The sequence below is a fragment of the Stenella coeruleoalba genome (assembly GCF_951394435.1).
Source record: "Stenella coeruleoalba genome assembly, chromosome: 10".
Classification (NCBI taxonomy): Eukaryota; Metazoa; Chordata; class Mammalia; order Artiodactyla; family Delphinidae; genus Stenella; species Stenella coeruleoalba.
In genome coordinates, this window is record NC_137156.1 from 57,756,674 (window position 1) to 57,784,568 (window position 27,895).

General features: G+C 42.7%; 2 protein-coding genes across 12 annotated transcripts in view; both read right to left on the reverse strand.

Moving 5' to 3' along the window:
- Positions 1-5,566: 5,566 nt before the first annotated feature.
- ZNF35 (zinc finger protein 35) lies at positions 5,567-18,341 on the reverse strand. 4 transcript variants are annotated; one of them, XR_013830068.1, is made up of 5 exons: positions 18,171-18,338; positions 15,883-16,201; positions 14,729-14,873; positions 10,250-12,380; positions 5,567-10,054 (listed from the first exon to the last, which is right to left on the reverse strand). XR_013830068.1 is itself a non-coding variant. In XM_079933299.1 (4 exons), exons 2-4 carry the CDS (start codon positions 16,072-16,074, stop codon positions 11,128-11,130), a joined length of 1,584 nt encoding a protein of 527 aa, XP_079789425.1. In that variant the 5' UTR covers positions 16,075-16,201; positions 18,171-18,341; the 3' UTR covers positions 5,567-11,127. The 4 variants fall into 4 exon arrangements, 3 of the variants coding, with proteins under 3 accessions (XP_079789425.1, XP_079789424.1, XP_079789423.1); XM_079933299.1 differs by having other exon boundaries at positions 5,567-12,380; positions 14,735-14,873; positions 18,171-18,341; XM_079933298.1 differs by having other exon boundaries at positions 5,567-12,380; positions 15,883-16,198.
- A 555-nt stretch (positions 18,342-18,896) lies between these two features.
- The window catches only part of LOC307192428 (uncharacterized protein), a 40,693-nt gene continuing 31,694 nt past the window's right edge, over positions 18,897-27,895 (reverse strand). For all 8 annotated transcript variants that reach the window (XM_079933283.1, XM_079933282.1, XM_079933286.1 and 5 more), the window contains one exon: positions 18,897-24,799. In XM_079933283.1, coding sequence (XP_079789409.1) covers positions 22,482-24,799 — 2,318 coding nt within the window. In that variant the 3' untranslated portion in view covers positions 18,897-22,481. The remainder of the gene's footprint in view (positions 24,800-27,895) is intronic.

A 27,895-nucleotide genomic window follows, 5' to 3' on the forward strand; every position in this document is an offset into this window, starting at 1 on the left:
GTTAATAAGAAAGAAATGAGCCCAGTGCATCTGGGCTAATACACCTAAAGGTCCAGGACCCACGGGGGAACCAAGAATGGCTTATGAGAAGGCCAGAAGGTGAGTCCCACCCCTGCCCCGGCAACCCCTGGTCCTTTTCTCACCTTCTTCTGGGGCCAGCCTGTCTCCCCACCTCTCACGGCCTGCGATGGTCCACCAGGCTCCAAATGGGAGCTCCGCTCAGCCCTGCCGGTGGTGTTCCCAAGGCTAGAGCCACTGCCGGTGCTCCTCCTCTGTCAGGCTCACGGGGCTTGTCCTCACTCGCGTGCATCGCATCCTCACTCAACTCCCTGATGGCAAAGAAGAAACCCTGATGTGTTCCTGACTGTCACTTCCTCGGGCTCAGGGAGTGTCACCTGAAGGGGCAGTAAACACTGTTCAACACAGAGCTGGCCCATCCTGGGAGGGTCACTGGCTCTTGAAGGAGGCAGGGCCAGCTTTGGGACCAGGCGTCCTGTGAACACAGCTCACGACAGTGGGCACCCATTGTTCCAAAGGCCCAGTGGTGCCCAGCAGGCTGGAAGGAAGGACAGGTGCTCCAGGCCACCCCGGGCACTGGAAGCCACTCCAGCACCCACAGCTGTCTGGGACCAGGGCTTATCCATCCTGCTCTTGCCTCAGTCCAGACCCTGCCAGAGACTCTTACTTCCTGAGACATCCCCTCATGGCTTCTTCTGGCCTCAGGGGTCACAGAAGCACCTGGCTCCTTCCTCAGCACAGTGGTTCCTTGGACTCTCGTCTAAACAGATTCTACCTTTTGGGACCTGAGTTATGACTTTGCATCTCCCCTCCCTGACCTGTTTCCTGTCCTCTCAACAGCCAAGGCCTCTGCAAGGCTTCTGCTTCTTAGTCTCAAGCTTCATGTAGATTTGGTGTAACTTCCAGCAGCAGTGATGGGGGAATCCAGCCCAGCTCCAGGGGCAGGACTGAGCTTGGCTAAGGCCTTTGCGGTCCCTAGCTGCTCAGCGGCTCCTGCCATTGATGTCTATGCGTGAGGCAGTCAGCAGGAACTGCACCCCATGTTGAACTGCGAAAGTAAAAATGTTTTCCCAGTCAGGTAAAGCTTGGCTTCCTTTATCCATGCCTACCCTGTCCTCCAGCAGGAATATGGCAGGTCTCTGCAACCAGGCAGCTTTTTAACGGTTACAGAGCCATTTCAAACTCCTCATTTCATCCCAGCCTCCTACCTGGAGTGGAAGAGAGGACTTACGTTCGGAGACGTTAGGGATTTGTCCTGAGTTGGAGGTAAGTGAGGGGCAGGGCCAGTCTAGAATGCTCTCTTCCCCAACAAGAGGTTTGGGAAAATAATCCCGTCCGCAGCGGCACGCCTCCTTCGTGTCCACCGGCCCGAGTCCAGCGAAACAAGCTCAGCAGGACCGGTATCCCAGGGTCTCGGAGGAACCCGCCCTTGAGCTGGTATGAGCCCCTCCTCTTCCAACGCCCTGCCCCTAGCCCTCCCACCCTGTCCGACCCCTTTCCCCGCCCCGGCACTCTCTCCTCCACGTCTCTGCTCTGGCCCATCCCCACCGCATATTCTCCCCGTGCGGGCCCCGGCCCCACGCCCACTGCCCCCACTCCCCACCCCCGTGGCAGCCTTCCTCCTCCCCTTAAGGTGACCTCAGGCTGCAGCCCCTCCTCCGCTTTCACAATACACCCCCCGCCCCACGCCCCCCCAGCGCCGGACTGCAGCCGCGTCCTCTCTCTCCCTCGCCCAGGACTGCGGAACCCGCCCTCTCCTCCATCCCCAGCAAGCCTGGCCCACCCCGCCCCTTCCGGCTATCCCCTCTTTCTCCGGCAGCTGCCCCTCCCCTGGGCCTCCACTCCCAGCTCCTCCGGGCGCGAGCCTGTCTCTCCCAGCCCGCGGACCGTCGGCGACCTGAGAACGGCCCAGGGAAACGGCCGGGGTGGGAGCACTCGGCTGCCGGCTGCTACACCGCAGCTTCAGGAAGCAGGGAGGTGCCTCCCTCTTCGTGGTGCTTCCGCTCAGTTCCCCCTGCTGGACTGCGAGGAAAAGGGGAGGGCTGCGGGGCCAGGACCCAACTCGGCCCTTACTACAAAATGGATTTCAAACGGACCTATCTCAAAGACTAGGCGACATCACGGGAGAATGTATAATCTTGAAGAGGGCAAGTCTTTGATTTGACATTAAATCCTAAATATCCGAACAGCAAAAACTAAAGTAAAAGGACTAACTGTAAACTGGGGAAAATGTTTGCAACACATCTGGCAGATGAAAAGAGTAACTTCTTTACTACAGAATTGGTAGAAATAAATTCCTAAGAGGATCAACAACCAACAGAAAAACTTGTTAAGAACATGAACAAGCAATTCACACAAAAAAGAAATACACCTGGCTTTTAAACACAAGACATGATATTCAGTTTCACTCATAATTGAATGCAAATGAAAACCTGAGAGCATTTTTCACTTATCAGATCAGAAAAGACAAACAATAGTTCTATAGAGGAGTCAGGGAAATAAGCATTTTCCTACACATACTGTACTGGGAACTGCATTTGCAATTTCTATCAAAATGTCAAAAGTACCTACCCTTTATCAATATATCCTGCAGACAAAGTCGTGCACATACAAGGACAGTGTGCCGGAATATTCAGCATGGCATTGTTTGCAAAAGCAAAAGATAGAAAAGAACCTACATGGCCACCAATAGGACCCTTGCTCATGAATCATGGTACATCCATACAACACACTATCACACGGCAGTGAAAAAAAGAATGAGGTAAATCTTACGGGGTGACACTGAACCGTCTCCAAGACACACTAAGCTTAGTGAATCCTAAGCTCGTGTGTGTGTGTGTGTGTGTGTGTGTGTGTGTGTGTGTTTAAGGGAGAATACAAAAGACTCTAAATGCATGTCTGGAAGGATCCCCAAGAAATTGACAACAGTTATCTCTGGGGTGCTCCTACCTAGGGTACTCTGGACTGGGAGGGAGATGACTTTTTCATTGTCTGCTCTTGTACCACTGAACTTTTCACCCCAGGCAAGCCCTGTTCTTCCAATTAAACAAAGCACTTTTAGACGAGGAGAGGGGTTCATGGAGGCGCACTGAGAAAGTAGCTTCGGAAAAGGGAGAACGGGCTTTGGCCTCAGTTATTCTAATCCTCTGACTACTGACTTTGAAAATGGAGGTGAGAGAACTTCCCTCCTCAGGTGAGGTCAGAATGAGATAAGAAACATTTGCCGTTTAGCACAGTGCCTAGCACACAGGAACCCCTCAACTAACAGAGCAGTTACAACCTTGCTATTGGCCCAGCAGGGGGACCTGGGTAGCCAAGTAGCCTGCTAGGACTTGGGTTTCCTCCTTCTACCCATGGCGACACAGGGCAGCCCCACAAAGAAACCAGGACCTCTCGGGCCTGGGTCAGGCCCCATCTGTCACAGGTCATGTCGTAGAGGGTGTGGAGGGCTGGATTTCTGGCTTGGGAATTTGCTGCTTGATCTTCCATGCCCCAAAGGCAGCCTGCTCATCCCCTCTGTCCCTTCTCCTCTGGCCCCTGGTGCTGCTTGGGTCAGAATCCCAGGGTCTCTCTCAGACTCTGACAAAAGCTGTCTATATGGTCTCCCGGATCCTTTCTCCCCTCACCAGCCCAGGCTCCACACTCCAGCCACAACTGCATGTCACAATCATTGGGGTTACATATATGCCCCAGCTGAATCCCTTCGCCTGGCATTAGGTCCTTGGTAACTGGCCACCTTATTTCCCCAGACCCTTATTCTGCTGTTCCCCACGACCCATTCCATACCCCAAAAGGATGCCTTACCACTCCAAACAAGCCATGATCTTTTAATTAATTTTTCCCTTCTGATCATAAAAGTAATTCAGGTTCATTGTAGAAAATGTGGACAATGCAGGAAAATTCAACTGCTGTTAATACCTGATGCACTTATTTCCTTCCAATCTTTTCTATACATGTACATTTAAGGAAACTGGGCTGTCTGTACACACCACTGAATTTTATACTTTGCTTTTTTTATTTAATATTATTGTGAACGTTTTATCACTAAATACTCTTTAAATTATGATTTTTAGTGGTTGCATAATATTCCATCACATTGTAATTTAATCATTCCACTGTTATTAGTCACTTGGGTTGTTTCCATTTTTGTAAAATATGGACATTGATAAGTATATATACCATTGTCAAAATATTCATTGTTAGGATAGCTTTCTAAAAGTGGTACTACTGTATCAAAGGATATCAACATTCTTTTTTAAATCGTTCAGCTTCCCCTAAAACAATAATGTATTAAAATTGTTTAAAATATATAAATAACAATGATGGGACAAGGGGAACAAATTTCTAGAAAATGGAAAATGGATGAAATGGTAACTGAGAAAGTTGGGTGGAGTGAGTGATGGCTTGAAACACTTGTTGAGGGCAATATAGTGGAAGGGTGCAGCTGAAGTACCTGCCAAACCCCAGGTGACTTGGGACTTGGAAACCCCAGGTGCAACGAAGGGTGAGAGGGAGAAGTGGGGCTAAAAATAAGGCATTAACTGAAGGTATGTAATAACATTTGATCCCCTTCTCTCCCACTCTAGAGAAGCACTTACATCATCCAAACCCCAGACAAAAACATCAGAGGATTTTTTGCTAAGAAAATGTAAGCACCCCAGCCAAAAGATCTCTGCATTCTGGCATTTAGAGGTCACCAGGGAAACAGCTTGCTCATTACCAACCACTCTAGAGGGAAGCCTTTTACTGAGCCAATCCCACTACCCACCTTCCCACCACACAGATACATCCACGTATTTGTGTGTGTGTGTATCACTAAGAATCACAACATATCTGAGGAAAGTCTCCAAAGACAGTCAACAAAATAAAGAGAAAAAAGGACCCAGAGCAGGCGAACGAAGATGGTGAGACAATTCGTGTGACAGAAGAGACTTTTCGGAAAATCCTTCTAATTACAATACTCAGATTTGAGAGGTATCTCTAAAATGAGAAAAGTACGCTACAAAAAAGGAACAAACTGAAAACAAGACTCTTAGAAATTAACTACTGCCAAAAATTAAAAAATTCACTAGAAAGGTTGAAAAATAATCAAGGTACTCTCCCAGAAAATGGCACAAGGAAATGGAAATACTAGAGAAAGTAGCTGACGATCAATCCAGAAGGTCCAACATTTGACTGACAGGAATTCCAGAAAGAGTAAAAATAGAAAAAAAAAATATGGAAACGGAGAACTGTCACATAAATAACATGAGAAAATTTCCAAGAGTATAAGTACCTGAGTCGCTAGATTGAAAAATCTCAGAGTACGTTAGGGAATTGAGTACATCAAGGATAAACAGGAGACTTTAAAAGCTTGAAAGGGGTGGGGAAACAGATCACAAAAATGTAAATTCTATTTATTGTCAAAGAAATAAGAATCAGACTGTAATCAGGCATCTCATTAGCAATATTGGATGTTATAAGTCAAGGAAGCAATGCCTACAAACTTTGGGGGAAATTTTTCAATCTAGAATTCCAGAGCCAAACTACCAATCAACTGTGAGGGCAGAGACAGTTGTTTTAGATATATAAGCACCCAACAATTTTGCCTTCCACATACTCTTTCTTGGCAAGTGACTTGACGTGCTGCAGTGAAATGAGTATGTAAACGAAGAAAGGAAGAATGTGGATTTTAGGATGCAATGGAGCGCAGTGTAACAACTGGACAGTAGGCAGAGAGAACACGAAGGACAGGGACTTTCCCGGCGGTCCAGTGGTTAAGACTCCGTGCTTCCACTGCACGGGGTGTGGGTTCAATCCCTGGTTGGGGAACTAAGATTCCACATCCCAAATGCTGCAGGGCATGGCCAAAAAAAAGGTTAAAAAAAAAAAAGAACATCAAGGACAGACTAGAGCAGAAGGCTGGAGGTCTCTGGAAGGGATATATACAGGAGAAAGGGGGACTCAGAAGAGTGTCTAATTGGACGGAGAATTTGAAAATAACTGAGGATATGTTAAAAGCAACCAGTACAAGGGAAAAAGAAAGACAACCAGAAACTTCGGTAAAAATTAAATGCTGCTCCAAAAAGGAAATATAATCACAATAAACTACTTAGGTCTGCAGTGAACAACATTTACACAGTCATAATAACATTCATGCTGTTTATTTCAATTTTCAGAACAAATCAATAAACAAAGCATAAAAGACTATGGTTTCAGAACAGAATTCAAGAATTAGCAGACTTGACATTGTCAGAGGCAGAGAGGTGGACAAGGGGAGGAGACAGAAGCAGGGTGAATCCCCCATTCTACAAAATGGAGAATTGAGATACTGTTTACAGTTAATACAATAAAACTAAATTTGTAGTTACAATAAATAATTTATTTTTCCTGATTATAAAATTTTTGTTCCTTATAAAAAATATGGAAATTACTTTAAAAAAAACTTTTAATCACCCATAATTCCATTATCCCTAGGACCTGGGTTTGAGCCCAGGCTCTGCAATTTACCATTTGTATGGCTCTGAACAAGTCAACCATTTATAACATTTTCTTATATTTCCTTCATGTTTATCTATATACTTTCTCATAGTATACAGTGTACATAACATTATTTGAGAACTGTACTATATACACAATTTCGAATCCAGACTTTTTTCACTTTAAAGCATAAAGTAAAACTCTGGATACAAATATCATGCTCTTCGATACTTCTAAATATATTTCTTGGCCATAGGGCAGTCAGAGGTTTCCCAGAGATGGGCCTGAGCCAAATCTTAAAAGAAACCAAATGTTAGGCAAAGCAGACAGGGGCTGTGGGGTGTGGTGGTGAGGTATCACAGGCACCGAGGACAGTGTGAGCAAAGGCACGAGAAGAGCAAGCACGTGCCTCCAGGCTGCAGTAAAGATGCATGTGAAGTGAAGCGATGAGGCTGGGAAGAGCTCAGTAAATCACGTTGAGGGATCCAGGCATCTTTCCCGAGAGACATGAAAAGGGGGTATGGTAGGCCTTGTTTGCTTTGGCAACCCAGGACCTAGCACCATGTTTGCCACAAAGAGAGTGCATAATAAATATTTTTGTAATCAACGCATGATACATCGGAAGCCAGAAATGCCTCCTGGGTTTCCAGTCTAGGTGCTGGATAATGCCATTTGCTGAGGGAGGGAAGCCAGGAGAAGCAAGACTGAAAAGGTTATGTATCTGGGCAACATCCTCAGAGATTCCGTAATCTGACCTCATTTTTTAAAAAGCCACCATTTTGTAGCATGTGAAGGCAATTATGTAGTGCATCCCCAGGTGTGACTTGAGGCCCTGGAGGCTCCACGGATTGGCCTCAGGGAATTTATATGCCTCCACAAATAAGCACAGAACTGAGAGCGCAATCCGAGTTTCTCCTGAAGAGGGTCCACAACCTCCATCAGATTCTCAAAGGGGCTGTGACCCCAGAAAAGTTAGGCACACAACGGGAGAAGTGACAGAAGTGGGAGAGGGATGACCACCTAGGGGAGGGAGGGGATCTAGAGCATAGAAAAAGGACTAGCTTCCTGAGCCTGGAGGAATTCACAGCCAATTATGTTTGAGACGGGTGTGTGTGTACACGCATGCTGATGAAGAATCTCTCCCCACCGAGCCTCCAAAGCACCTATACGTGATTTCACTTTCTCATCCCTGTGCTCCACATAACATACATCTGTTGGTCTCATTTGAGGGTAAAAACAGACTTCTTGGCTCTACCCTTAATGCTCATCACTAGGTCTGACTCTGAGATCTATAAGACTGATAGCTCTTGGCAACTTAAGAAAATGGGGCTTCAGAGTTCCCATCTACTTCTGGCAAGACCAGCCCAGAAAGAAGGGAGATGACCCCAAGGAAAAGGAAAACCTAAGCCAAGTCTGACAACAAAGGGTAGTCACTCCTCTCCTATCAGAAACCCTGTAGAAAAAAGTGGGAGGTAATTTATTTTGAGGGCTGGAATTTAATTGGAAGGGAAAGTTTTTATGAGTTGGGGAAGGAACTGATCTGTCTAGTAACCTACTAGGCTCACAGGATTTGTGTAGGATCGGGGGTCCTGAACCTGGGTGCAGATTGGTGGAAACCCAGACCTGGAGATGAAATATAAGCAAAAATGTAAAAAGTCATTTTGTTGAATGAGGAACAGAAAAGCATGTTACATAGAACTTGGTTTGCTCATATAAATAAAATGTTTGGTATATTCACTTAAAATACAAATACAGGAAGTTAGGTCACAGAGTCCCAGCAGCCAAGGGTTGTCAGAGGCACGGAAGGCAATGTAGTTACTGTCCTGTTTTGCTGAAACAGAACAATGCGCATCCAGATCCTTATATTGGAGTTCCCTTCCACCTTTGATCACACACATTTGTGACCTGCAGGTTTTACTTGTCTGTAGTGGCTCATTCCCCTTCTAAGTTTTAAAAAGTACTGAGGCCTAACATGGAAAAAATTTCACGTGCCCTAGATGATTCTAACATGCAGCCAAGGTTAAAAACCACTGCTGTAAAACGGTGGGTCAGTGATTCCCAAACCTGGCTTTATATCACAATCACCTGGACAGCTCTTCTGAGCTCCCTATGAATAGAAATCTCTAGCCAGGAGATCACAATCAGTCATGACTGAGTATTCATTTACGAGAATAAATATACAGCATGTGGCTCAAACAGTTTAACCATCTTAATGGTCACAAATCCCAGCTGATACCTTTCAGGAAAGCACACTTTTGGCCTCTTGGTGGGTCAGGGTCACGGATCTACCTCAAATCTTCAGACCTGCTCACCCTCTCTAAGCCTCCTGATCATGCAGGGGGAAAAACCTAACTTGTTCCTAATCTCAGTGGAGACATGTGGTGTTATCTTTGGGTCTTTCCACTCCCAGAGAGGGGACAGAAAGAGTCACTACCAGGGTCTGTGAGGGCATGAGCATTTTTTTTTTTTTTTTTTGGCAGTACATGGGCCTCTCACTGTTGCGGCCTCTCCCGTTGCGGAGCACAGGCTCCGGACGCGCAGGCTCAGCGGCCATGGCTCACGGGCCCAGCTGCTCCGCGGCATGTGGGATCTTCCTGGACCAGGGCACGAACCCGTGTCCCCTGCATCAGCAGGCGGACTCTCAACCACTGCACCACCAGGGAAGCCCCGCATGAGCATTTTTGATTCTTACTTTTGAACTGTATTGATGTTTTTGTATTTGTGTCTATATGATTTAGAATGAAACTGGGAGAAGTTGTCACACATGCTTTGATGAAAGACTGTGGTTAAAGGGGGGAAAAAAGTTAATAAGCTTTCTTGTGTATGCCTTCTGTATGTGAAAGTGCTCTGTAAACTACAAAACGCTATGCTAACTAATATTTAGTCTTGTAGAAATGACACAATAAATGCGTGGACTTATGCACGAGAGGTGCCCCCAATTGCTTTCACCAGGTATAGCATTTATGATAAACACTCTTGCTTGCTGAGAGCGGGAGTGGAGACAGACCCAGAAATTAGGAGACTCAAACTCCAGCCTTAGATTTGCTGCTTGCTGGGCACACTGCCTAAGGCAAACCCCCAAATCTGTCACCTCAGCTTCCTCACCTATATATATATATATATATACCTTTTCTATATACCCTTTTCTCAGGCTTTCCCACAGATCTGGGTGGGGTTACAGGTGGTGAGACATGGGATAAACATAGAAGAACAGAGGGAACCTGGATTTAGGACCTGGGCCTGAATACAGGCTGTCACTTGTTACTTGGTCTTGTGTTAAATGACCTCTCTCAGGTAAAGGGGGCAAACACCTCTTTCAGTGTTACAAGGATTAAGGTAATGATCTATCTGAAAGTATGAGGTAAGTGCCGGGTATCATGACTCTACACGTGAAGGTACACAGACAAAGAATCAAGTTCTATATAAATACAAGGCAATATTATTACATAACTCTACCTATTGCATAGTTGTAGAAATTGTTTTTCGGGAGTAAAGGCTCAATGGTAACAAAGGTATCTTACCTTAGCCAGTTTCTTCATCCTTCTAAAAGTTTGCATATTCCAATACCTTTGAACTTCTAAAAAAAACAAATGAAGACCTTAGGAATCCCACTCTGCTTCCTCCCTCTCTTTTCATTTCCCTCTTGGCTCCTCTCAGAATTAGAAGGGCTCCATTATTTCTTCTAAAGACCATCCAGAAAGTGACAATGACACCCAACTGAGCCCCCTGCTTGGGCCTGAGCAGAATGAGAGCAGAGACAAAGCGGGCATACCTCCAGGGAAGCTTTATTCTCTGATGCCTCTATCTGGGAAGGGGGCTGCTAGCAGCGTCTCACTCAAACGGAATGCAATGGCAACTGGGGTTAAGTTATGGGAAGAGCTGTTGACCTTAGCAAAGGGACACAGCCCAGCAGCGTCTGTGGCTGTCTCCATCAGTCCTCAATTGCTTGGCCATGCAGGCTGGGAAACGGTCAGAAGAGACTCTCGTCAGAGGTCCCCAGAGCTTTACCACACCAACGTTCATGAGGTACAGATGATGAGGGAAACGAATGTTTCCTACTTCCATCCATGTTAGGAGCAATAGATGGTTAGTAGGGTGTTTTTGTTTTTTTTAATTACCTAGGGAATGGAAAACCTATAAATGTTCATAGGTGAGTTGTTGGTGAACTGCTACCCCAAGTGGTTTCCTTAATGAGTCGCTGCTTAACCCAAAATATTAGAATACAAGGTTCAAAGCTCCGGAATTCCATCAGGCAGACCTCCACCAGTAACCTGCCCGTTGCCCAAGAAATTACCAGAGTTTTCAAAAACAAAGTTAAGTGAAAAATGCCTTTCCCCCAAAGGGATCTTTATCACTGAGCTCTGTATGATCCATTTCTAAGAAAGCCACATTCCACTTCAGACACCATGACACTTGGGGCACCAAGTGAAAAACAAAATCCTTGCCTTGAGGCCTTCGTTTTCATTTTCTTTAAATTAGCCTCTGAAATGCCCCTCTTGTGTTTTGCGCTGCACTCCTGAAAACTATTACTTTTAAGGACAGAGCAGGCCTCGTTTTCACCAAGGAGGAGAAAACAGCCAAGAGGTGTCTGACTTGGGGGGAGCGGGGGCGGGAGGTTCTGACTGGCGCCTGGAGGTCTCCCTCGTCCCTCTATGTGCTCTCAACGAGATGGGTTCTGTGGTGGCGCATGAGGTGTGAGTTGGAGATGAAAGCCGCACCGCACTTGGCACACTCGTAGGGCTTCTCCCCGGTGTGGGTTCTCTGGTGCACGGTGAGGCTCGACCTCTGCCGGAAGGCCTTGCCACACTCGCTGCATGTGTACGGCTTCTCCCCATTATGGATCCTCTGATGAATCAGCAGGTACGAGCTGCAGGTGAAGGCCTTCCCGCACTCATTACACACATACGGAAGGTCCCCGCTGTGAATCCTCTGGTGCACAATAAGGCAAGAGAGCTGACTGAAGGCCTTCCCGCACTCGCTGCAGTCGTAAGGTTTCTCCGCGGTGTGGATTCGCTGGTGCACGATAAGGTGTGAAAAACAACTAAAGGCTTTTCCACACTCTTTGCACTCGTATGGCTTCTCACCAGTATGGCTTCGCTGATGCACGATAAGATTTGCGCTCTGTGTGAAGGCTTTGCCGCAGTCATTACAGGCAAAGGGCTTCTCCCCGGTGTGGATCCTCTGGTGGACAATGAGGTTTGAGCTTCGAGTAAATGTTTTCCCACACTCGTTACATTCATAGCATTTTTCTGTAATGTGGACTTTCTGGTGCCGGGCAAGTTGTGAGCTGTAACTGAAGGCTTTCTCGCATTCACTGCACTTAAAGGTTTTCTCTAAGGAGTGGATTTTTTGATGTACAGTCAGATTTGAACTCTGAGTGAAGGCTTTCCCACACTTTGAACAAACATACGGTTTCTGTCCAGTGTGGATTCGCTGATGCACAACAAGGTTTGCGCTCTGAATGAAGGCCTTCCCACACTCGTGACATTCGAAGGGTTTCTCTCCAGTGTGGATTCGCTGATGCACTACAAGGTTTGCGCTCTGACTAAAACCTTTCCCACACACGCTACATGTAAAAGGTTTCTGCCCAGCCTGGCTTTTCTGATTTTTAACAGAGCCAGAACCAAGGCTATATCTCTCCTCAGATTTGTGACACTTCTGGTCTTCCTCTTCTTTGAAGTTTTCAGGTATGTGACAGTCCTTCACTGTCACTTGTCTGAAATCTTTCTTTTCCGTCTTTATTCTCTGCCTTTTTAACATGTTCCCTTTTTCACAGCCTTCTCCTAATTCAGGTCCTGGAGGGTCAACTTTCTGGATTCTTCCTGATATTATGAAAGGTTTTTCTGCTTCATCACATATCTCAGTTTTTGGAACGAGTAACTGTGGGTTCTTGGTTTCAGCACCTGAAACAGCAGACAGAAAAAATAAATGTCATATTTTTTTGGCCTAGAAAAAGAATAGGATAGTCAAGTCATAACGGTCAGGAAGCGTGTGACTTCAGCTGTGAGCTGCAGGTCATGCAGCAACTGCACAGGGGAATCTAATGTCCAAAGACATCCTACTGGCACAGGCCAGGGCAACTCTCCAGCCAGTAAGATGAGTGGGTGGGACAGGGATGTTGTGAGGCACAAACCAATACTGGGCAAGGAGGACAGCCCAGTTTGGTTGCCAGGCTAAGGCCATCACAGTCATTCAGAAAGAAGGGCAATGTCAGAGAAAGGGAATGCCTGAGCGCTGGATACAGCAAAGCCCCGAATGCGACAACAACAAAAAACCCTGAAAGGCTAATCTTTTTCTGGTTATTTCTATTACTACTGCTCTGATTTCTCAATCTACTCCACTTTTCTCCCTGCAGTTTAAAACTGCTATTACATCTTCTTTTCTTCCTTCTTATCTTACTTTCTCCCTGTTACCTCTTTCCCCTACTGCCTCTCCACCCTTCCTTTCCTGGTTTTTATGTAAAAACATTTTTTGTTTGTGAAATATTCTGAATTTTTCTAGATGTATAAAGGACATAAAAATAAGTTATGCTTAAAAGCTTAAAAACTTGGCTTTAAATGTATAAACTTTAATAAATTCAATATTAATCAATACATACCAAACTGTAGATAAAACTCACAAACATTAACATCAAAATTTCCAAAGTACTTTCATGTATATTATACAATTTTATCATCAAGATGAAACTGTTCTCCTTCACTTGTATGGAAGCTAAAAAAGGGCAAGGCTGTTCTTACTCACTGCTATATCCCTAGCACCTGTCACACTGCCGGCACCCAGGAAGCAGACCCCCAACGAATCCTGTATTTACTGAATCAATGCACCCCACTTTATAGAATAGGAAATGGACGTCCAGAAGAGAAAGGATTTGCTCAATGTCAAAGAGTTATCAGAGGTAGGGCAGCAACTACACTCGTGACTCCCTCTCAATTCCTAGAGCTCAGTGAGCTCGTTATTACCTATATATATATATATATATGTTTTTAATATTTATTCATTTGGCTGCACTGGGTCTTCGTTGTGGCATATGGGATCTTCGTTGCAGCGTGCAGGGTCTTTAGTTGCGGTATGCAGGTGCTTAGTTGTGGCCTGTGGGATCTAGTTCCCTGACCAGGGTTTGAACCCGGGCCCCCTGCATTGGGAGCTCAGAGTCTTAACTGCTGGACCACCAGGGAAGTCCCTCGCCATTACCTATTACAACAGAAATGGCTGGCAGAAAGATGAGTCCTGGCTAGGAATAGCAGAGAAAGAAAACAGTGGTCATTCCTGGTGGATGGGGGCAGCTGCTGGAATTAAGACTATAAATGACTGACTGATAAAGCAAGGAAACAGAAAAGAAGTGATACAGAGGGGAACGCTCCAGAGACAATGGAGCACAAAGCAGAAAGCGGGAAACAGAAGCTGCTGAGAGTTTGGGGAATTAAAGAAGAGACAAGAAAATGAAAGGTGGCAATCCTAGCCTTCCCTACAACACTGGTTTAAGAAACTGACTTGGTTTGCAAATGCCTGAGTAATTGGCTAGGGAGGAGAATAGGCTCAGGATATTCAGGCACAGGCCTATACTCATAGCATATGAGTACCAGAGGGGCCTTGGCAGTCATCCAGGGATTGCTTCCACAGCACAGGACTCATGGCTACCACACTGTTGACCCACAGTTACATGTCACTCCTTCACAGGCAAGCTTCTGCCACTGCTAGCCAGACACATCCTGAGTCCCAGCTTAGAGAACCAGGTGATAAGCCAGCCATCAGTAGCCTCCATAAAGACCTAGCTTTAAACCTCATCATGGCTGACGCAAGTGCTCAAAATCCTCTAGAATCTGCACAAAGATCTATGAAAACAGAACACCTCCAGGGCATTTCCTCAAAATATCACCACAAAAGGTGACCCTTCCTACCTTAGCCAGCTTCTCTTGCAGGCTCACCAAGCTACAATAAACACGAAGCATACTGAAGAGGACACGTGTCTACACGGGTGAATAAATATGAAACTTGCTGAACAATAAATGTGATTAAAAGGTAAATTTGGAGTTCACCTGTGTTTGTCTGGTGTCTTGAGACTGTGTGCAAAATAAGCCATTTCCTGTGACAAATGCACAGGCATCTTTCAGTATTCCTCTGTCCAGCTCTCCCTGACACTTCCAACACCTCAATACTCTCTGTTGCTGAGGTTAGGAGACGAGACCACCAGTCTCTGAAAAGATTTTGAGAAACCTCAATGGTCAGATTCTGAATTGAGGTTGAACCTCACCTAGACAGGTCATGCTCCCATGAGTCTCCAGTAGCTCCCTCTTGGCCAGAGTCTCTGGTAATGAGGAACTGCCGGGGGTTGATGCAGCAGACGCCTCCTGTGTTGGTTTCAGGATGACAGCCATGTCCCAGAACAAGTTCTGACCCTAGAAACAAGCAGGCACAGGTGGGTTTATGAGGAGACTGTCACTGGGAGATGGTACAATTATAGCTTTGAGGTTGAGAACATAAGCACCCGTTCTTGGAGACCGTAAAATAAAAAATTTAAAAAAAGAAAGAAAAATACCAAACATTTAAAGATAAAGAAAGGAAAAGGAAGCCAGAGTCTTCCCTAATTCCCAAGGTGGGGTGGGCAGAGAAGCAAGCCTGTTACCTTCCTCCTGATCATTTTGATTTCATCTCATTGTCCACTTCAGCACCCAAACCTAACTTGCCAGTGAGAGCACAAGACAAGAGAGCATATGGGGAGATTCTCCAGAGTACACTTTCCCAAGGTCTAAAGATCAAAGAAGCAAGGTTCTAATCATATTATTACAGAGAGGCTTTGGGGAACCTCAGGCCTCATTTGGCTAGTGACGGAAAGGTGTGTGTTTGAAAACATACAGCCTCACAAACTCAAATCGTGGTCTGCAGATCAGCAGAATCACCATCACCTGGGAGCTTGTGAGACCTGCAGAATCTCAGACCACACCCCAGACCTCCTGAATCAGAATCTGCATTTTAACAAGATCCCCTCCCCCACATCCTGGTGATTCCTATGCATATTAAAGTTTGAGAAGTACAGGTTAGAGTTATCAAATCCTGCCTGGAATCACCTGAGGAGTTTTTTTTTAAATACAGAGGCCTGGGTCCCATCCCCCAGAGATACTGGTTTAACTGACATAAGGTATGGCATGGGTATCATGATTTGATAAGAAGCTCCCCAGGTAATTGCAAACTGTAGCACAGTTTGAGAAGCACTGGTTTATAGAAAGTCCCAAGTGTCACATCAATAGAATAATATAATGTTTCAATTATACTGCAAAAAGACTAGAGGCCAGAGCCCTCACCAGACAACAAGACTACAGATGTGGGAGCAGAGGGATAGGGTCCCCTCTGAAATCACTTGAGATCTTTAGCTGTCTCCTTCCTCCCTCCTCCCAGACCATTGTTTACCTTTTCCTCCTGTTCTGATACATCGAGGCCTGTCTGAGGACACTCCCCAGGAGCCCAGACTTTGATGTTTTCAGAATGCACTTGTTGGCTGGATGCCTGACCCACGAAGGTTTCCTCCTCTTCCTCTTCCTTTTTCACTGTCACTGGGCCCCAAGGGGCCAGGGTCATGGCCTCTCTCAATTCTGTAGTCATCCTCTCTGCTCAGGAGGGGAACTCCTATAGCTGGGGGCTGCCCAGCAGAAGTCAAGCCCCATCTAATCTTTAAGTCTCAAAAGCTTCTTCTTGAGTTTCTTCCCGGGGCCAGGATGAGTAATGTCTACTGAGAAATCAGAAAACACTGTTAGCAGTAGAGCAGAGGTTTGCCTGGATGCCACCAAGCCCACAAGCCAATTTCACCAGTGTCTAGGCAGCAGCCACTACCGCTACAGGGTCTGCTCTACTCCTCAAGAGGATGGAAGGAGTTGTAATGTATACAAGCAATTTATCCCCATAATAATCACATTACAAACACCTTTATATAATATTTATTGATTTTCCCTCTGATTATAAAGTTAATATATTTTAATTATAAAAACTTAAAAAATACAGAAAATGATTAAGAAAAATTACCCCTGGTTCATCTCCAAAGAGATAATCGCTGCTTATTAAAGAATTTAAGATATTTCTTTTAAGGAAAAAACCTCCAACCATACTGACAATTATGACTTAAAGTTCTTAACTATGGTTTCTTTTTAAGAAACGACATTACAATGCAAAGTTTTTCGTTTGCTTGGTTGTTTTTTTTTAATCACCAAGGACAATAGCATGAACAAAAGACTACAACCTGAACTGTTTGCTTTTTGAACTCAATTTCTATGTTTCACAATAGTCGTAGGTAGATGTTTCAATATAAGTACATACAGCACCACCTCCTTCTACCATGGTACTCTAAGTTACAACTACATTATAATTTACTTAACCAGCCCCTATTTATTTATTTTAAAGTATTTATTTATTTGGTTGTGCCAGGTCTTAGTTGTGGCTCGCTGATTCCTTAGTTGTGTCATGAAAACTCTTAGTTGCGGCATGCAGGTGGAATCTAATTCCCTGACCAGGGATCAAACCCGGGCCCCCTAACCACTGTGCCACCAGGGAAGTCCCCAGCCCCTATTTATTAGCCACTGCTTTAGTAAAAGGACTTTTGTTTCCAGTTTATTTTCTTAATAATTGTTAAGATTCTTTTCATGCAAATAGTTTTTTTCTGCTGCTGAGTTATTCCTTTACAATAGTGGGATTACTGATTGAAGGATTTTATGAGTGACATGTATTGCCAAATTGTTTTTTTTTTCTATTTTATTTTTTAAAATGTTTATTTATTTGGCTGCGCCGGGTCTTCATTGCAACATGCACATCTTTTAGTTGCAGCATGCAGGATCTAGTTCCCTGACCAGGGATCAACCCGGGCCCCCTGCATTGGGAGCGAGGAATTTTAACCACTGGACCACCAGGGAAGTTCCCCAAATTGCTTTCTAAAAGGACTGCACCAAATCATACCACCACCAACTTAACAGTACCCCTGTATCATAGCCAAGCCAACAGATTTTTTTTTGATTTGTGAGTAAAATAACCTTACCATTTTAGTTGATTATGAAGAAACTGAAATTTTCCTATTCCCCTTTAGATGTCTTATTAGGGAAAAAAGTGCTACATTTCATTAAGTCCCTTTTTGCTGCTACTGAAGTGATCACATACTTTATCCTACATTAACGTACTGGCAACTTATTGTATACACTGCATCTCTTCAATAATGCAATATTTTCAGTCCTGCAACACATCTTAATTCTGGAGAATTATTCTTTCCATGACTAGCTGAATTCTACCAGGGAGGAAGGCCCTTAACACTCGTTTCACCTATCTATACGCAAGATTGCCTACTTTGAGTATTGTCATCAGACTGCTGATCAAACTCTCATCGGCCTCCAGCCCTAGAGAGCAAAGTCTCCTAACAAGGGTTTCCTTTCAATGTCCTTTCCCTAGTTCCAAACGTGGCAACGCATCTCCTCCTTCTCCAGGCCCCACGCAGCCCTGTTGTGGGGTCGACCCTGGCCCCTTGGGCGGTCCGTGTCCAACCTCCCGCGGGCTAGGCCCCCATAAGTAGGCGAGAGCCGAGTTTCCGAGGTGGCGGGGCGCGGAGCCGCCTCCGGACAGACAGGGCTGTATACCCGAGGGGAGGACGGGGCTAGTGGACCCTGGGATGGCCCCTCCCTCACCACCGACGTTCGCGCCCAGGCCACGCCAACCCCGCTCACCATGCGCGGAGAAGCAGCCCGGCCGCAGCTCGCGGGCTCTGGAGCAGAAGGCAAGCGGCCGCGACCCCTGCGCCTACCGGCGCGAGAACAATGACCGGACAGGAAGTGCCTGGGGATGGGCTTCCGGCTCCCCAAGTCGCCAGGCCAGCCTCTCTAGGAATCTCGGAGGTGCTGTCTTCTCGTTGGGTGTCCAATATCGCTACCGACCAGTGATGGGGGCAAAAGCGCTTAGAGGAAGAGTGCAGGTGGATTGGGGAACTGAGCCTCAGAGCGCGGGGCATCCCTGGGTCGGGTAAGGCCACTTAACCGAGGCGCGCACCCGACAGCCTGAAGCTACAAAGCATCCATCTGTGGAAGACCCTGATAATTTTGCCCTAAATGTTCTGGAAATATCAAACAGTACAGAGAATGGTACAACGAATGCCTGTATCCTCCTTCTGTACTCAACAATTAACACTTTGCTATGTTTGCCTTATCTCTCTATATACTGAAGACATTTTTTTAAGTTGTAATCATCAAAACCCTTCATTCCAAATACTTCGATATGCATCCTTCAGTAATAAGAATAATCTCCAAACTAACAATACCATCATTACAGGTAGGAAAATTAACAATAATTCCGTGAAACCATCTAATAACCATTTTCAAATTTCCAACTGTCCTAAAATATATATTTCATAATTTTGTTTTTCCAAATCAGTTTCACACACTTTATTTGGTACGGCTTTTCAGTTTTGCTTTTTATTTTGAATTTACAGATTCACAGAAAGTTGCAAAGATAATACCCTTCAACTAGTTTCCCCCAATGGGTACATCTTACATAGTTTAATATTTTAAAAAATCAGGAAATTGATACTGGTACAATGTGTGTGTACACTTTGTCATTTTATCACGTGTAGATTTGTGTAACCACCATCACAATCAAGATACACAACTGTTCCAACACCACCAAGGCCTCCCTAAGTGCTACCCCTCCCTCTTCCCCTGCTCCCTCCCACTATTCCCAACCTCTGGCAACCACTAATCTGTATACTTTCATCTGTATACTTTTGTCATTTTAGAATATTATATAAATCTGGCCATACATTTCAGATTGGATTTTTTTCACTCAGCATAATTCTCGTGGAATACACTTGAGTCACTGCAGGTATCAATAGGACATTCCATTTTATTGCAGAGTAGTATTACATGGTATAGATATACTGCAGTTTGTTTTAACCACCTGTTGAAGGATATTTGTTTTAACCACCAGTCAGATCTTGACTATTACAAATAAAACTGCTTTTAACAGTCACGTACAGGTTTTTTTGTGAACACAAGTTTTCATTTCTCTGGGATAAATGCTCAGGAGTGCAAATACTGGGTATATGGCAAGTGCATGTTTGGTTTTATAGGAAACTGCCAAATTATTCCCCCGAGTGGCTGTAACATTTCTCATTCCTGGCAATGTAAAAGATTCCGTTCCTTTGCATCCTTGCCAGCATTTGGTGTTAAAACTTTTTTTAAAAAGCTGATAGCTGTGCAGATTTTTAACTTGCATTTCCCTAATGGCTAATGATGTTGAACGTCTTTTCATATGCCATAAATGTCTGTTCATGTCTTTTGCCCATTTTCTAATTGGATCTATTTATTACTGCTGAGTTTTGAGAATTCTTTAGTCTAGATACAAGTGCTGTGTTGCATATATGATTTGCAAATATTTTCTCCCAGTCTGTAATGCTTTTTCATTCTCTTTAAAGAGTCTTTTGGAGAGAAAATTATTTTGACGAGGTTCAACTTATCAATTTTTTCCTTTTACGGAGCATGCTTTTGATATGTCTAAGAATTCTTTGCTTAGTCTTAGTTCCTGCTGTGATTTTTATTTTTTGCCTATGGCTATCCAACTGCTGCAGCAGCATTTGTTGAAAGGCTATCTCTCCTCTACTGAATTGCTTTTGCACCTGTCAAAAATCCATTGGGCATCTGTGCGTCTATTCCTGGCTCAGTATCTTATGGCTCTTTAGTATCTTTTAAAAACAACCTTCTCCTCCACTTTTTATACCTTCATTATGGAAAATTTCATACATATACAAAAGCAGTACAATGAACTCTCAATATTCACCCAGCATCAACAATTATCACCCCTCCCTTTTTCACCGTATCTTTTTGAAGAATCCAGTTTTCTTTTTGTTTTTCTTTTATAGCCGGGCCGCTTGGCTTGTGGGATCTTAGTTCCCCGACCAGAGATCAAACCTGCGCCCTCAGCAGTGAAAGCAAGGAGTCCTAACCACTGGACCGCCAGGGGAGTCTCCCAGTAGTTTTCTTACACAATATCCCATGTTTTAAACTTGTTTCTCATGGTGTGTTTTATCTTGTTCCTCTGCCTCCTGTATTTCCTGTAAACTGGCAATCAGGTCTAAGAAGCTTGATAAATTCAGGTTATACTTTTGGCTTTATTGCATTACATGCGGAGAGGCACATTATGTGAGTTGTCTCAGTCTTAGCAATGTTACATTTTGTTAAACTGATTAAGAGGTAAATGCCAACTCTCTTCATTGTTAAACTACATCTTTCCCTGTGTAATTATTACATAATCCGGGGTGATTCTTCTGTATGGACATAAAGCATCTTCATATTCATTACCTCATAACAATTTGGTGAGGTAGATATTCTTCCTTCTGTTTAACAGATAAGGAAATCGAGGCTCCAAGAAATGAAGGCATTTGTCCAAGGAAGAGTGGCAGAATCTGACTCATAGGGTCCTCAGACTTTTAACCTAGACCCCTTCCAGTTTTCACTCTTGGTCCCTTCAGTCTGAGGAACCAGCCCTCAAGGAACTTTGGGGTTGAATTAATAACACTTATTATAATCAACACACCACTTCAATGCTGCTAGTATTAGAAAACACAATCCTAATAGTCAGGTATTTATACTCCAGTGACAGAACTGGAGTTCTGAGAATTACAACATAAAATTATCAAATAAAGAATATAGGAAGAAATAAATTTACAAATGTACAAAAGGGTACAGACTGAATGAATGATTGGTTCACTGGGAGTAAATGGGCCTGAACACTCAGAGGTGGATTCTGAATTGGTTTAATCAGAGCTTTGAAGGGCTTGGCTCTGTGTAAAAAATCTTATGTAGTAAGTTGAATGCTGGGACAGAATGTTGTTTCTTAAGTAACAAGCTATTTGTATGTCAATAATGATGAAATGCTGATTAGAATTCAGAATGACAGTAGCACGGATAATCAGCTCAAGGGCTGGGGTTAAGGATTTTTTCCTGTCGACAAGGAAAGCAACATAGGACTGTCCTTCCATTTTGATACTCTACGTCCACTAGTTTTTAAAATCCAAAGGTTGAAAAATAAATTGTTTTTCTTGGCATCATATTAATAGCTGGACACACTATTTAATAAGCCAATATTTTTTCCATTAAAACTAATATATTATCTATTATCTCCCTTAGACATTTAAAAAGCTGTTTTAAAAAGGTCTTTTTAAAGTACAAAATTCCAAAGTTAGCTATCCACCATACTTCCTCTTACTATAAAAATGAATCTTTTGAGGTGCATTAAGTCCTAATATTAACTTAATGAACAAACATTACATTATGCCATGTTCTAGATTTTGTTCTAGATCATGTTCTTTTATCCAACTTTATTGACAACTAAATTGTTTCATAAAGTACTTCCACATGATCCTTTTACTGAATGCTCACAACAACACTATGAAGTAGGCATTATACCAATATTTGATTGACAGAGAAACTGAGACTTAGAGGCTGACTTAATAACATCACAGAGCTAGTAAAAGAAAGAGCCAGGACCCAAACCTATCTTTTCTGATTCCAAATCCAGTGTACTTAAGTTGTCCTCAAACAGCAGACTCTTGCCCATCCAACTCCATGTTTGATATGTCTTAATCATACCATCTGTAGAGACTTTCTCTAGCAGTAATACTATCTTTAAAATGTACAGTGTATATATACCTTTTCAAAAATGTACACTTTTTAATACCAAGATATTTTTGCTATCATTTACAATGACACCATTACATCTTATAAAACATAACCCAATTTCTTCAGAATCTTTGATCGTTCCAAGGTCCTTTCCTAGGTTCATAACAAATGGTTTGGGACAGAGTATTTAACTAGAATTTGGCTTATGTTTTTGTAGTCTTGAAAGTCTAGATTAACTTTCTTCCTCATGCAACATACTTGTCTATAAAGGGGTGATCATGATTTTTTTTTTCCTTATAAAAACCATATGCTGCCATTTATCCAACAGTTACTTAAGTAGGCAGGGATTCTATTCCATTTGACACGATACTAGATTTTCTGAATCTCTGTCTTGGACTCATTGGCATTTTGGAGCCAAGGGAATTCCTCCACAGAATGGACTTTTTGTTGAAGATGAAGGTTTGAACTCTGAGAGAATTCTTTTTCAGACTCATCACATTCACAGTTTTTTTCATCTGTATGAATTTTCTGATGTACAGTAAGGTTTTTTCTTTGCCTAAAAACTTTACTACAATCATTACACCCATATGGTTTCTCCCCTGTGTGGATTCTCTGGTGGCCAACTAAATTCCTCTTAGAAGTAAAAGATTTTCTACACTTCTCACACTCATATGGTTTTTCCCCAGTGTGCATCCTCTGATGTACAACAAGGTTTTTATTCTGACTGAAGTCTTTTCCACACTCATTACATTTATAAGGTTTCTCTCCCGTATGGATTCTTTGATGTACCATAAGATTTCTACTAGAGGTAAGGACTTTTCTACATATATGACATTCATAGGTTTTTTCCCCACTGTGAATTCTTTGATGTTCAATAAGATTTCTGTTGTAAGTAAAGCCCTTCCCACACTCATTACATGCATAGGGCTTCTCACCAGTGTGGATTCTCTGATGGGCTATAAGGTTTGAGCGGTAACTGAAGACTTTCCCACAGTCATTACATTTATAAGACTTTTCCCTTGTGTGAATCCTCTGATGGCCAATGAGGCTTTTCTTCAGAATGAAGCATTTGCCACACTCATTACACTCATAGGGTTTCTCACCACTGTGGATTCTCTTATGTTCAATGAGGTTTCTGTTAGAGCTGAAAGCTCTACCACAATCACTGCATTCAAAGGGCTTTTCCCCAGTGTGGATTCTCCGATGTACGAGCAGGCTTGAATTGTAACTGAAAGCCTTCCCACAATCCTCACATTTGTAGGCTTTCTCCTGTGTATGGAGCTTCTGATGGACCATGAAACTCTTGCTCATAATGAAGGTTTTTCCACATTCTCGACATTCATAGGGCTTTTCCCCATTGTGGAGTCTCTCGTGGTCAATGAGGTTTCTGTTAGAACCAAAAACCTTGCCACAGTCTTTACATTCATAGAGATTCTCTCCTGTGTGGAACCTTTGATGTAAAATGAGGCTCTTTTTCAGAATGAAAACTTTCCCACATTCATTACATTCGTAGGGCTTCTCCCCATTGTGGAGTCTCTGATGGTCAAAAAGGTAAGCACTCTGAGTAAAGGCTTTCCCACATTCAGTACATTTATAAGGCTTCTCTCTGCTATGCATCCTCTTATGGTCAATGAGGCTTGACTTAGAAGTGAAAATCTTCCCACATTTTTTACAACCAAAGGTCTTCTTTTCTGTGTGAACTCTCTGGTGTAAGAGGAGGCTTTTGCTTCGAATGAAAACTTTTCCACATTCTTTACATTTATATGGGTTCTCTGTGCTGTGGAGCCGCTGATGGTCAACAAGGTAAGTGGTCTGGGCAAAGGTTTTTCCACATTCGTCACATTTATAAGGTTTTTCCCCAGAGTGGATTCTCTGGTGCAGAATGAGGCTCTTCTTCAGAATGAAAGCTTTCTGACACTTGTTACATTTATAAGGTTCTTCTCCTTTGTGGAGCCTCTGGTGATCAATGAGGTAAGCATTTTGAGAGAAAACTTTGCCACACTCATTACATTTATAAGGTCTCTCTCCAGAATGGCGCCTTAGATGTATAATAAGGCCTGAGTGCCTATAGAAGCCCTTTCCACACTCCTTACATTTATAAGGTTTCTCCCCAGTGTGGATTCTCTGATGGTTTAGAAGGTAAGCACTTTGAGAGAAGGCTTTCCCACATTCATTACATTTATAAGGTTTCTCCCCAGAATGGTTCCGTAAATGCATTAGAAGGCTTGAGCGCTGAATAAAGCCTTTTCCACACTCTTTACATTTATGAGGTTTCTCCCCAGTGTGGATCCTCCGATGGTTTATAAGATGAGAGATTTTATTGAAATGTTTACAACATATATCACATTTATAAAGCTTCTTTCCTTCAGTGCCTATTAAACTTTCAGAAAAAGCTGAATCTGAAGTTAAGCTTTCTCCAAATTCCTTCCACTTTTGGCCTCGTTTTTCTGATGGAGTCCTTTTCTTCTTTTCTCGTTCACACAGGGAATCTTTCTTCAGTGTATCTCTTTCCCTTGTTTCATTTCCCCACTGACTTGCTAAAACTTGCCATTCATACTCTTCCTCAAAGTCAAGAACCTGGGGAACACTTCCTTGAAGTCTTTTTGATGCTCCTTTCTGAGAATCTGCTCTTTGAGATAGGCTTGACTTTGATGTCACCTCCTCATTCTCAGTCATGGTCTCCCACTCTGGTAAAAGGAATTAAAAATGCAAATATTATCATATCCCTGTGTTAGTGAGAACAAGATCTTCAAATGACTTTAAAACAAGCTAGAAGGAAACTTTTATATGCATACAAAAAGGAAAAGATTTTTGTTAAATGAGGGTATAAAGCAGAATGCTAATGACAGAATGTTGTAAATGGATTAACATAAAATTCATTCTGAGATACTTCTAAGCTCTTTGCCTTCAGGGAGCAGATGTAAACATAGACAGGATTCTGAAAAAACAGATGCAAGGAAGAACCAGAGAAAGAACATGGGATCTTTCGTAGGTGGTTCACACCTGAGGCTCAAGAAGTTGGATGGGACAAAAAGAACCATTTGGCTTATAAAGAGCTGTCTTTTTATTTTCTTCTTGCTAGGAAGATGGGAACTCTGAAAGAAAGAAAATATACCTAAAAACTTGGAAGACAATCTTTAATTTGTGAAGTCAAGTGTATAAGCACTTTTTAATTACTTGAAAGCAATTAACCTACAGGGAAAAAAAATCCATGAAAAAGCAACTTAATGCTTAGAATTCTCCTTCCAAAATTGAGAAACAATTTTAAAATTCATTTCACAAAAATATCAGGTTTGGTTAGACTCCCTCACTTAATTAAATAAAAAAGAGAAGAAATACAGAACAAAATGAAAAAACATAGACATTAAAAACCATGAAAACATCTATAAAATAATGAGGCTAAGTTAGTTAACCTCTTTTCTACTCTAACATTCTCAAATATTTTAAAATGTGAAATTATATATATTTTAAATGTTTTGGAAACTTATTTTCACCATCCAAATGTGAGAAAAATTATGAACTAGTTCCCCAAATTATCTAATAAGTAAAATTATGTAAATAATAGTAACATTATCTTCTATTTGAGTATGAAAACACTATTCTTCTCCCTAAATAGAAAAGACATGGGAAAGGAGTGTAACTATTTTACTCTATTACGAACTTCTTAAAGTTTATGAGAGTATGAAAATGGAAAACATCCAATAAATGTTAAAGTGAACTACATTCTTAGATCAGGCCATCATATCTCATCTCAACTGTCCCTCTCTCTGGAGTTTGGGTAGGACTGCCCATCACACTACACTGCTTCACTTGGCAGTAGGGATGGGCATGTGTCCTAGGCCTATCCAATACCAGTTTCCTTGTGATTGTATCAAGACTGGTTTCACAATTTAAGCAGGATGCTGGTGGAAAGGAAGGTTCCCTTTCTTTAAGGAAGTAGAAGTGTTTTAAGGAATAGAAGTGTTGCAAGTGGTTAAACTGAGATGGAAAATCGTTAAGAAATGAGCAACTTTTATATACACAGTAGCTAATTAGCTGGTTAAATGATCTGAAATTTTAGTATAGAAATCAGACTATGTATGGGCCTATTGAGCTTTAAGGGACTTGGGAGAAAAATATGAGAATGAGAGAGGAAGCTGGTTACCTTCTGCAATCTTTGGTGAAGCCTGCAAGAAAAAGACAGGGTTCCCTACCTCCAATACTGCCCACTCCTCTAATCCATGTCCACTCCATTGCTAATTATCTTTCCAATAAGTATATTTGATCATGTCACTCACCTGCTCAAAACAAATAACCCTTCACTGCTTATAGGATAAAGCACAAATGACTAGGACAGCCCAAGAGTTGCCTTCACCCTATATCTGCCTATTTTTCTGGCTTCACTTCTTGTTAGTACCCTTTATGCCTGGAGACTCTAGGCATGGAAAACTACGTAGAGATGCCCAAACATGTCATGTTTTTGCTTGCTTCTCTATCACTGCCCTTGCCCCTTTCTCTTCCCAAATTGCTCTTCCTCGTCCCAATCTGCTACCTGCCCAAACCTACAGCCTTAAAAACTAAGTACAAAAGTCACCCCTGCCCCCGGAATTACCACTGATCTTACAGAAATAAAAAAAGGATTATAAAGGAATACCATGAATGATTCTGTGCCAATAAATTGAACAACTTAAGATGAAATGGCTAAAATCATAGAAAGACACAAACCACTAAAACTGACTCAAGACAGAAAATCTGAATAGTTCTATAATAAGTAAAGAAATTAAATCAGTAACCAAAAAACTACCCACAAAGAAAACCCCAGGCCCAGACTGTATCACTGCTGAATTCTACCAAACATTAAAAGAATACCAATTCTTCATAAACTCTTCCAATAAATAGGAAAGGTGGGAACATTTTCCGACTCATTCTATGAGACCAGTATTACCTAGATACCAAAACCAGGCAAAGATATGACAAAAAAAGAGAAAACTACAAACATATCTTACGAATACAAACATAAGAATCCCCAACAAAGTATTAGCTAACTGAATCCAGCAACATATAAAAAAGAATTATACACTATGACCAAGTGGGATTTTTCACAGGAATGCAAATCCTGATATAACATCAGATAATCAATTAATGTAATATACCATATCAACTGTATAAGGGACAAAACTCACATAATCATCTCACAGATACAGAAAAAGTGTTTGGCAAAATCCAAAACTCCTTCATGATAAGAACACTCAACAAAGTAGGAATAGAAGGGAACTTCCTCAACCTGATACAGGACACCTACAAAAAATTTAAAGCTAACATCATACTTAATGGTGAATGATTGAATGCTTTCCCTCTAGGAGCAGGAACAAGAAAAGGATGTCTGCTCCTGCCATTTCTACGCAACAGTACTGGAGGTTCTAGCCAGGTCAATGGGGCAAAAGAAAGAAATAAAAGGCACCCAGATTGGAAAGGAAGACATAAAACTATCTCTATTTACAAAATTTGTATATAGAAAATCCTAAAGAATCTACCAAAAAACTATCAGAACTAAGTACGTTCAGCAAGGTTGTAGGATAAGTATCAATATACAAAAGTCAGTGGTATTTCTGTACATTAGCACTGAACAACCAAAAAACAGGAAATTAAGAAATAATAGCATCCGGGAATTCCCTGGTTGTCCAGTTAGGACTTGGCGCTTTCACTGCCAGGGCCCAGGTTCAATCCCTGGTTGGGAACTAAGATCCTGCAAGCCACACGGTGCAGCCAAAAAAAAAAGAGACCAATATTCCAAAAGTTAAATG

Coding starts and splice junctions, on each gene's coding strand:
- ZNF35 (XM_079933298.1), bottom strand. CDS start 16,074: ATGACTACAGAATTGAGAGAGGCCATGACCCTGGCCCCTTGGGGCCCA. Junction 14,874..15,882: donor TATCAGAACAGGAGGAAAAG/GTAAACAATGGT, acceptor GCTTGTTTCTAG/GGTCAGAACTTGTTCTGGGA. Junction 12,381..14,728: donor TGGGAGCATGACCTGTCTAG/GTGAGGTTCAAC, acceptor CTGCTGTTTCAG/GTGCTGAAACCAAGAACCCA.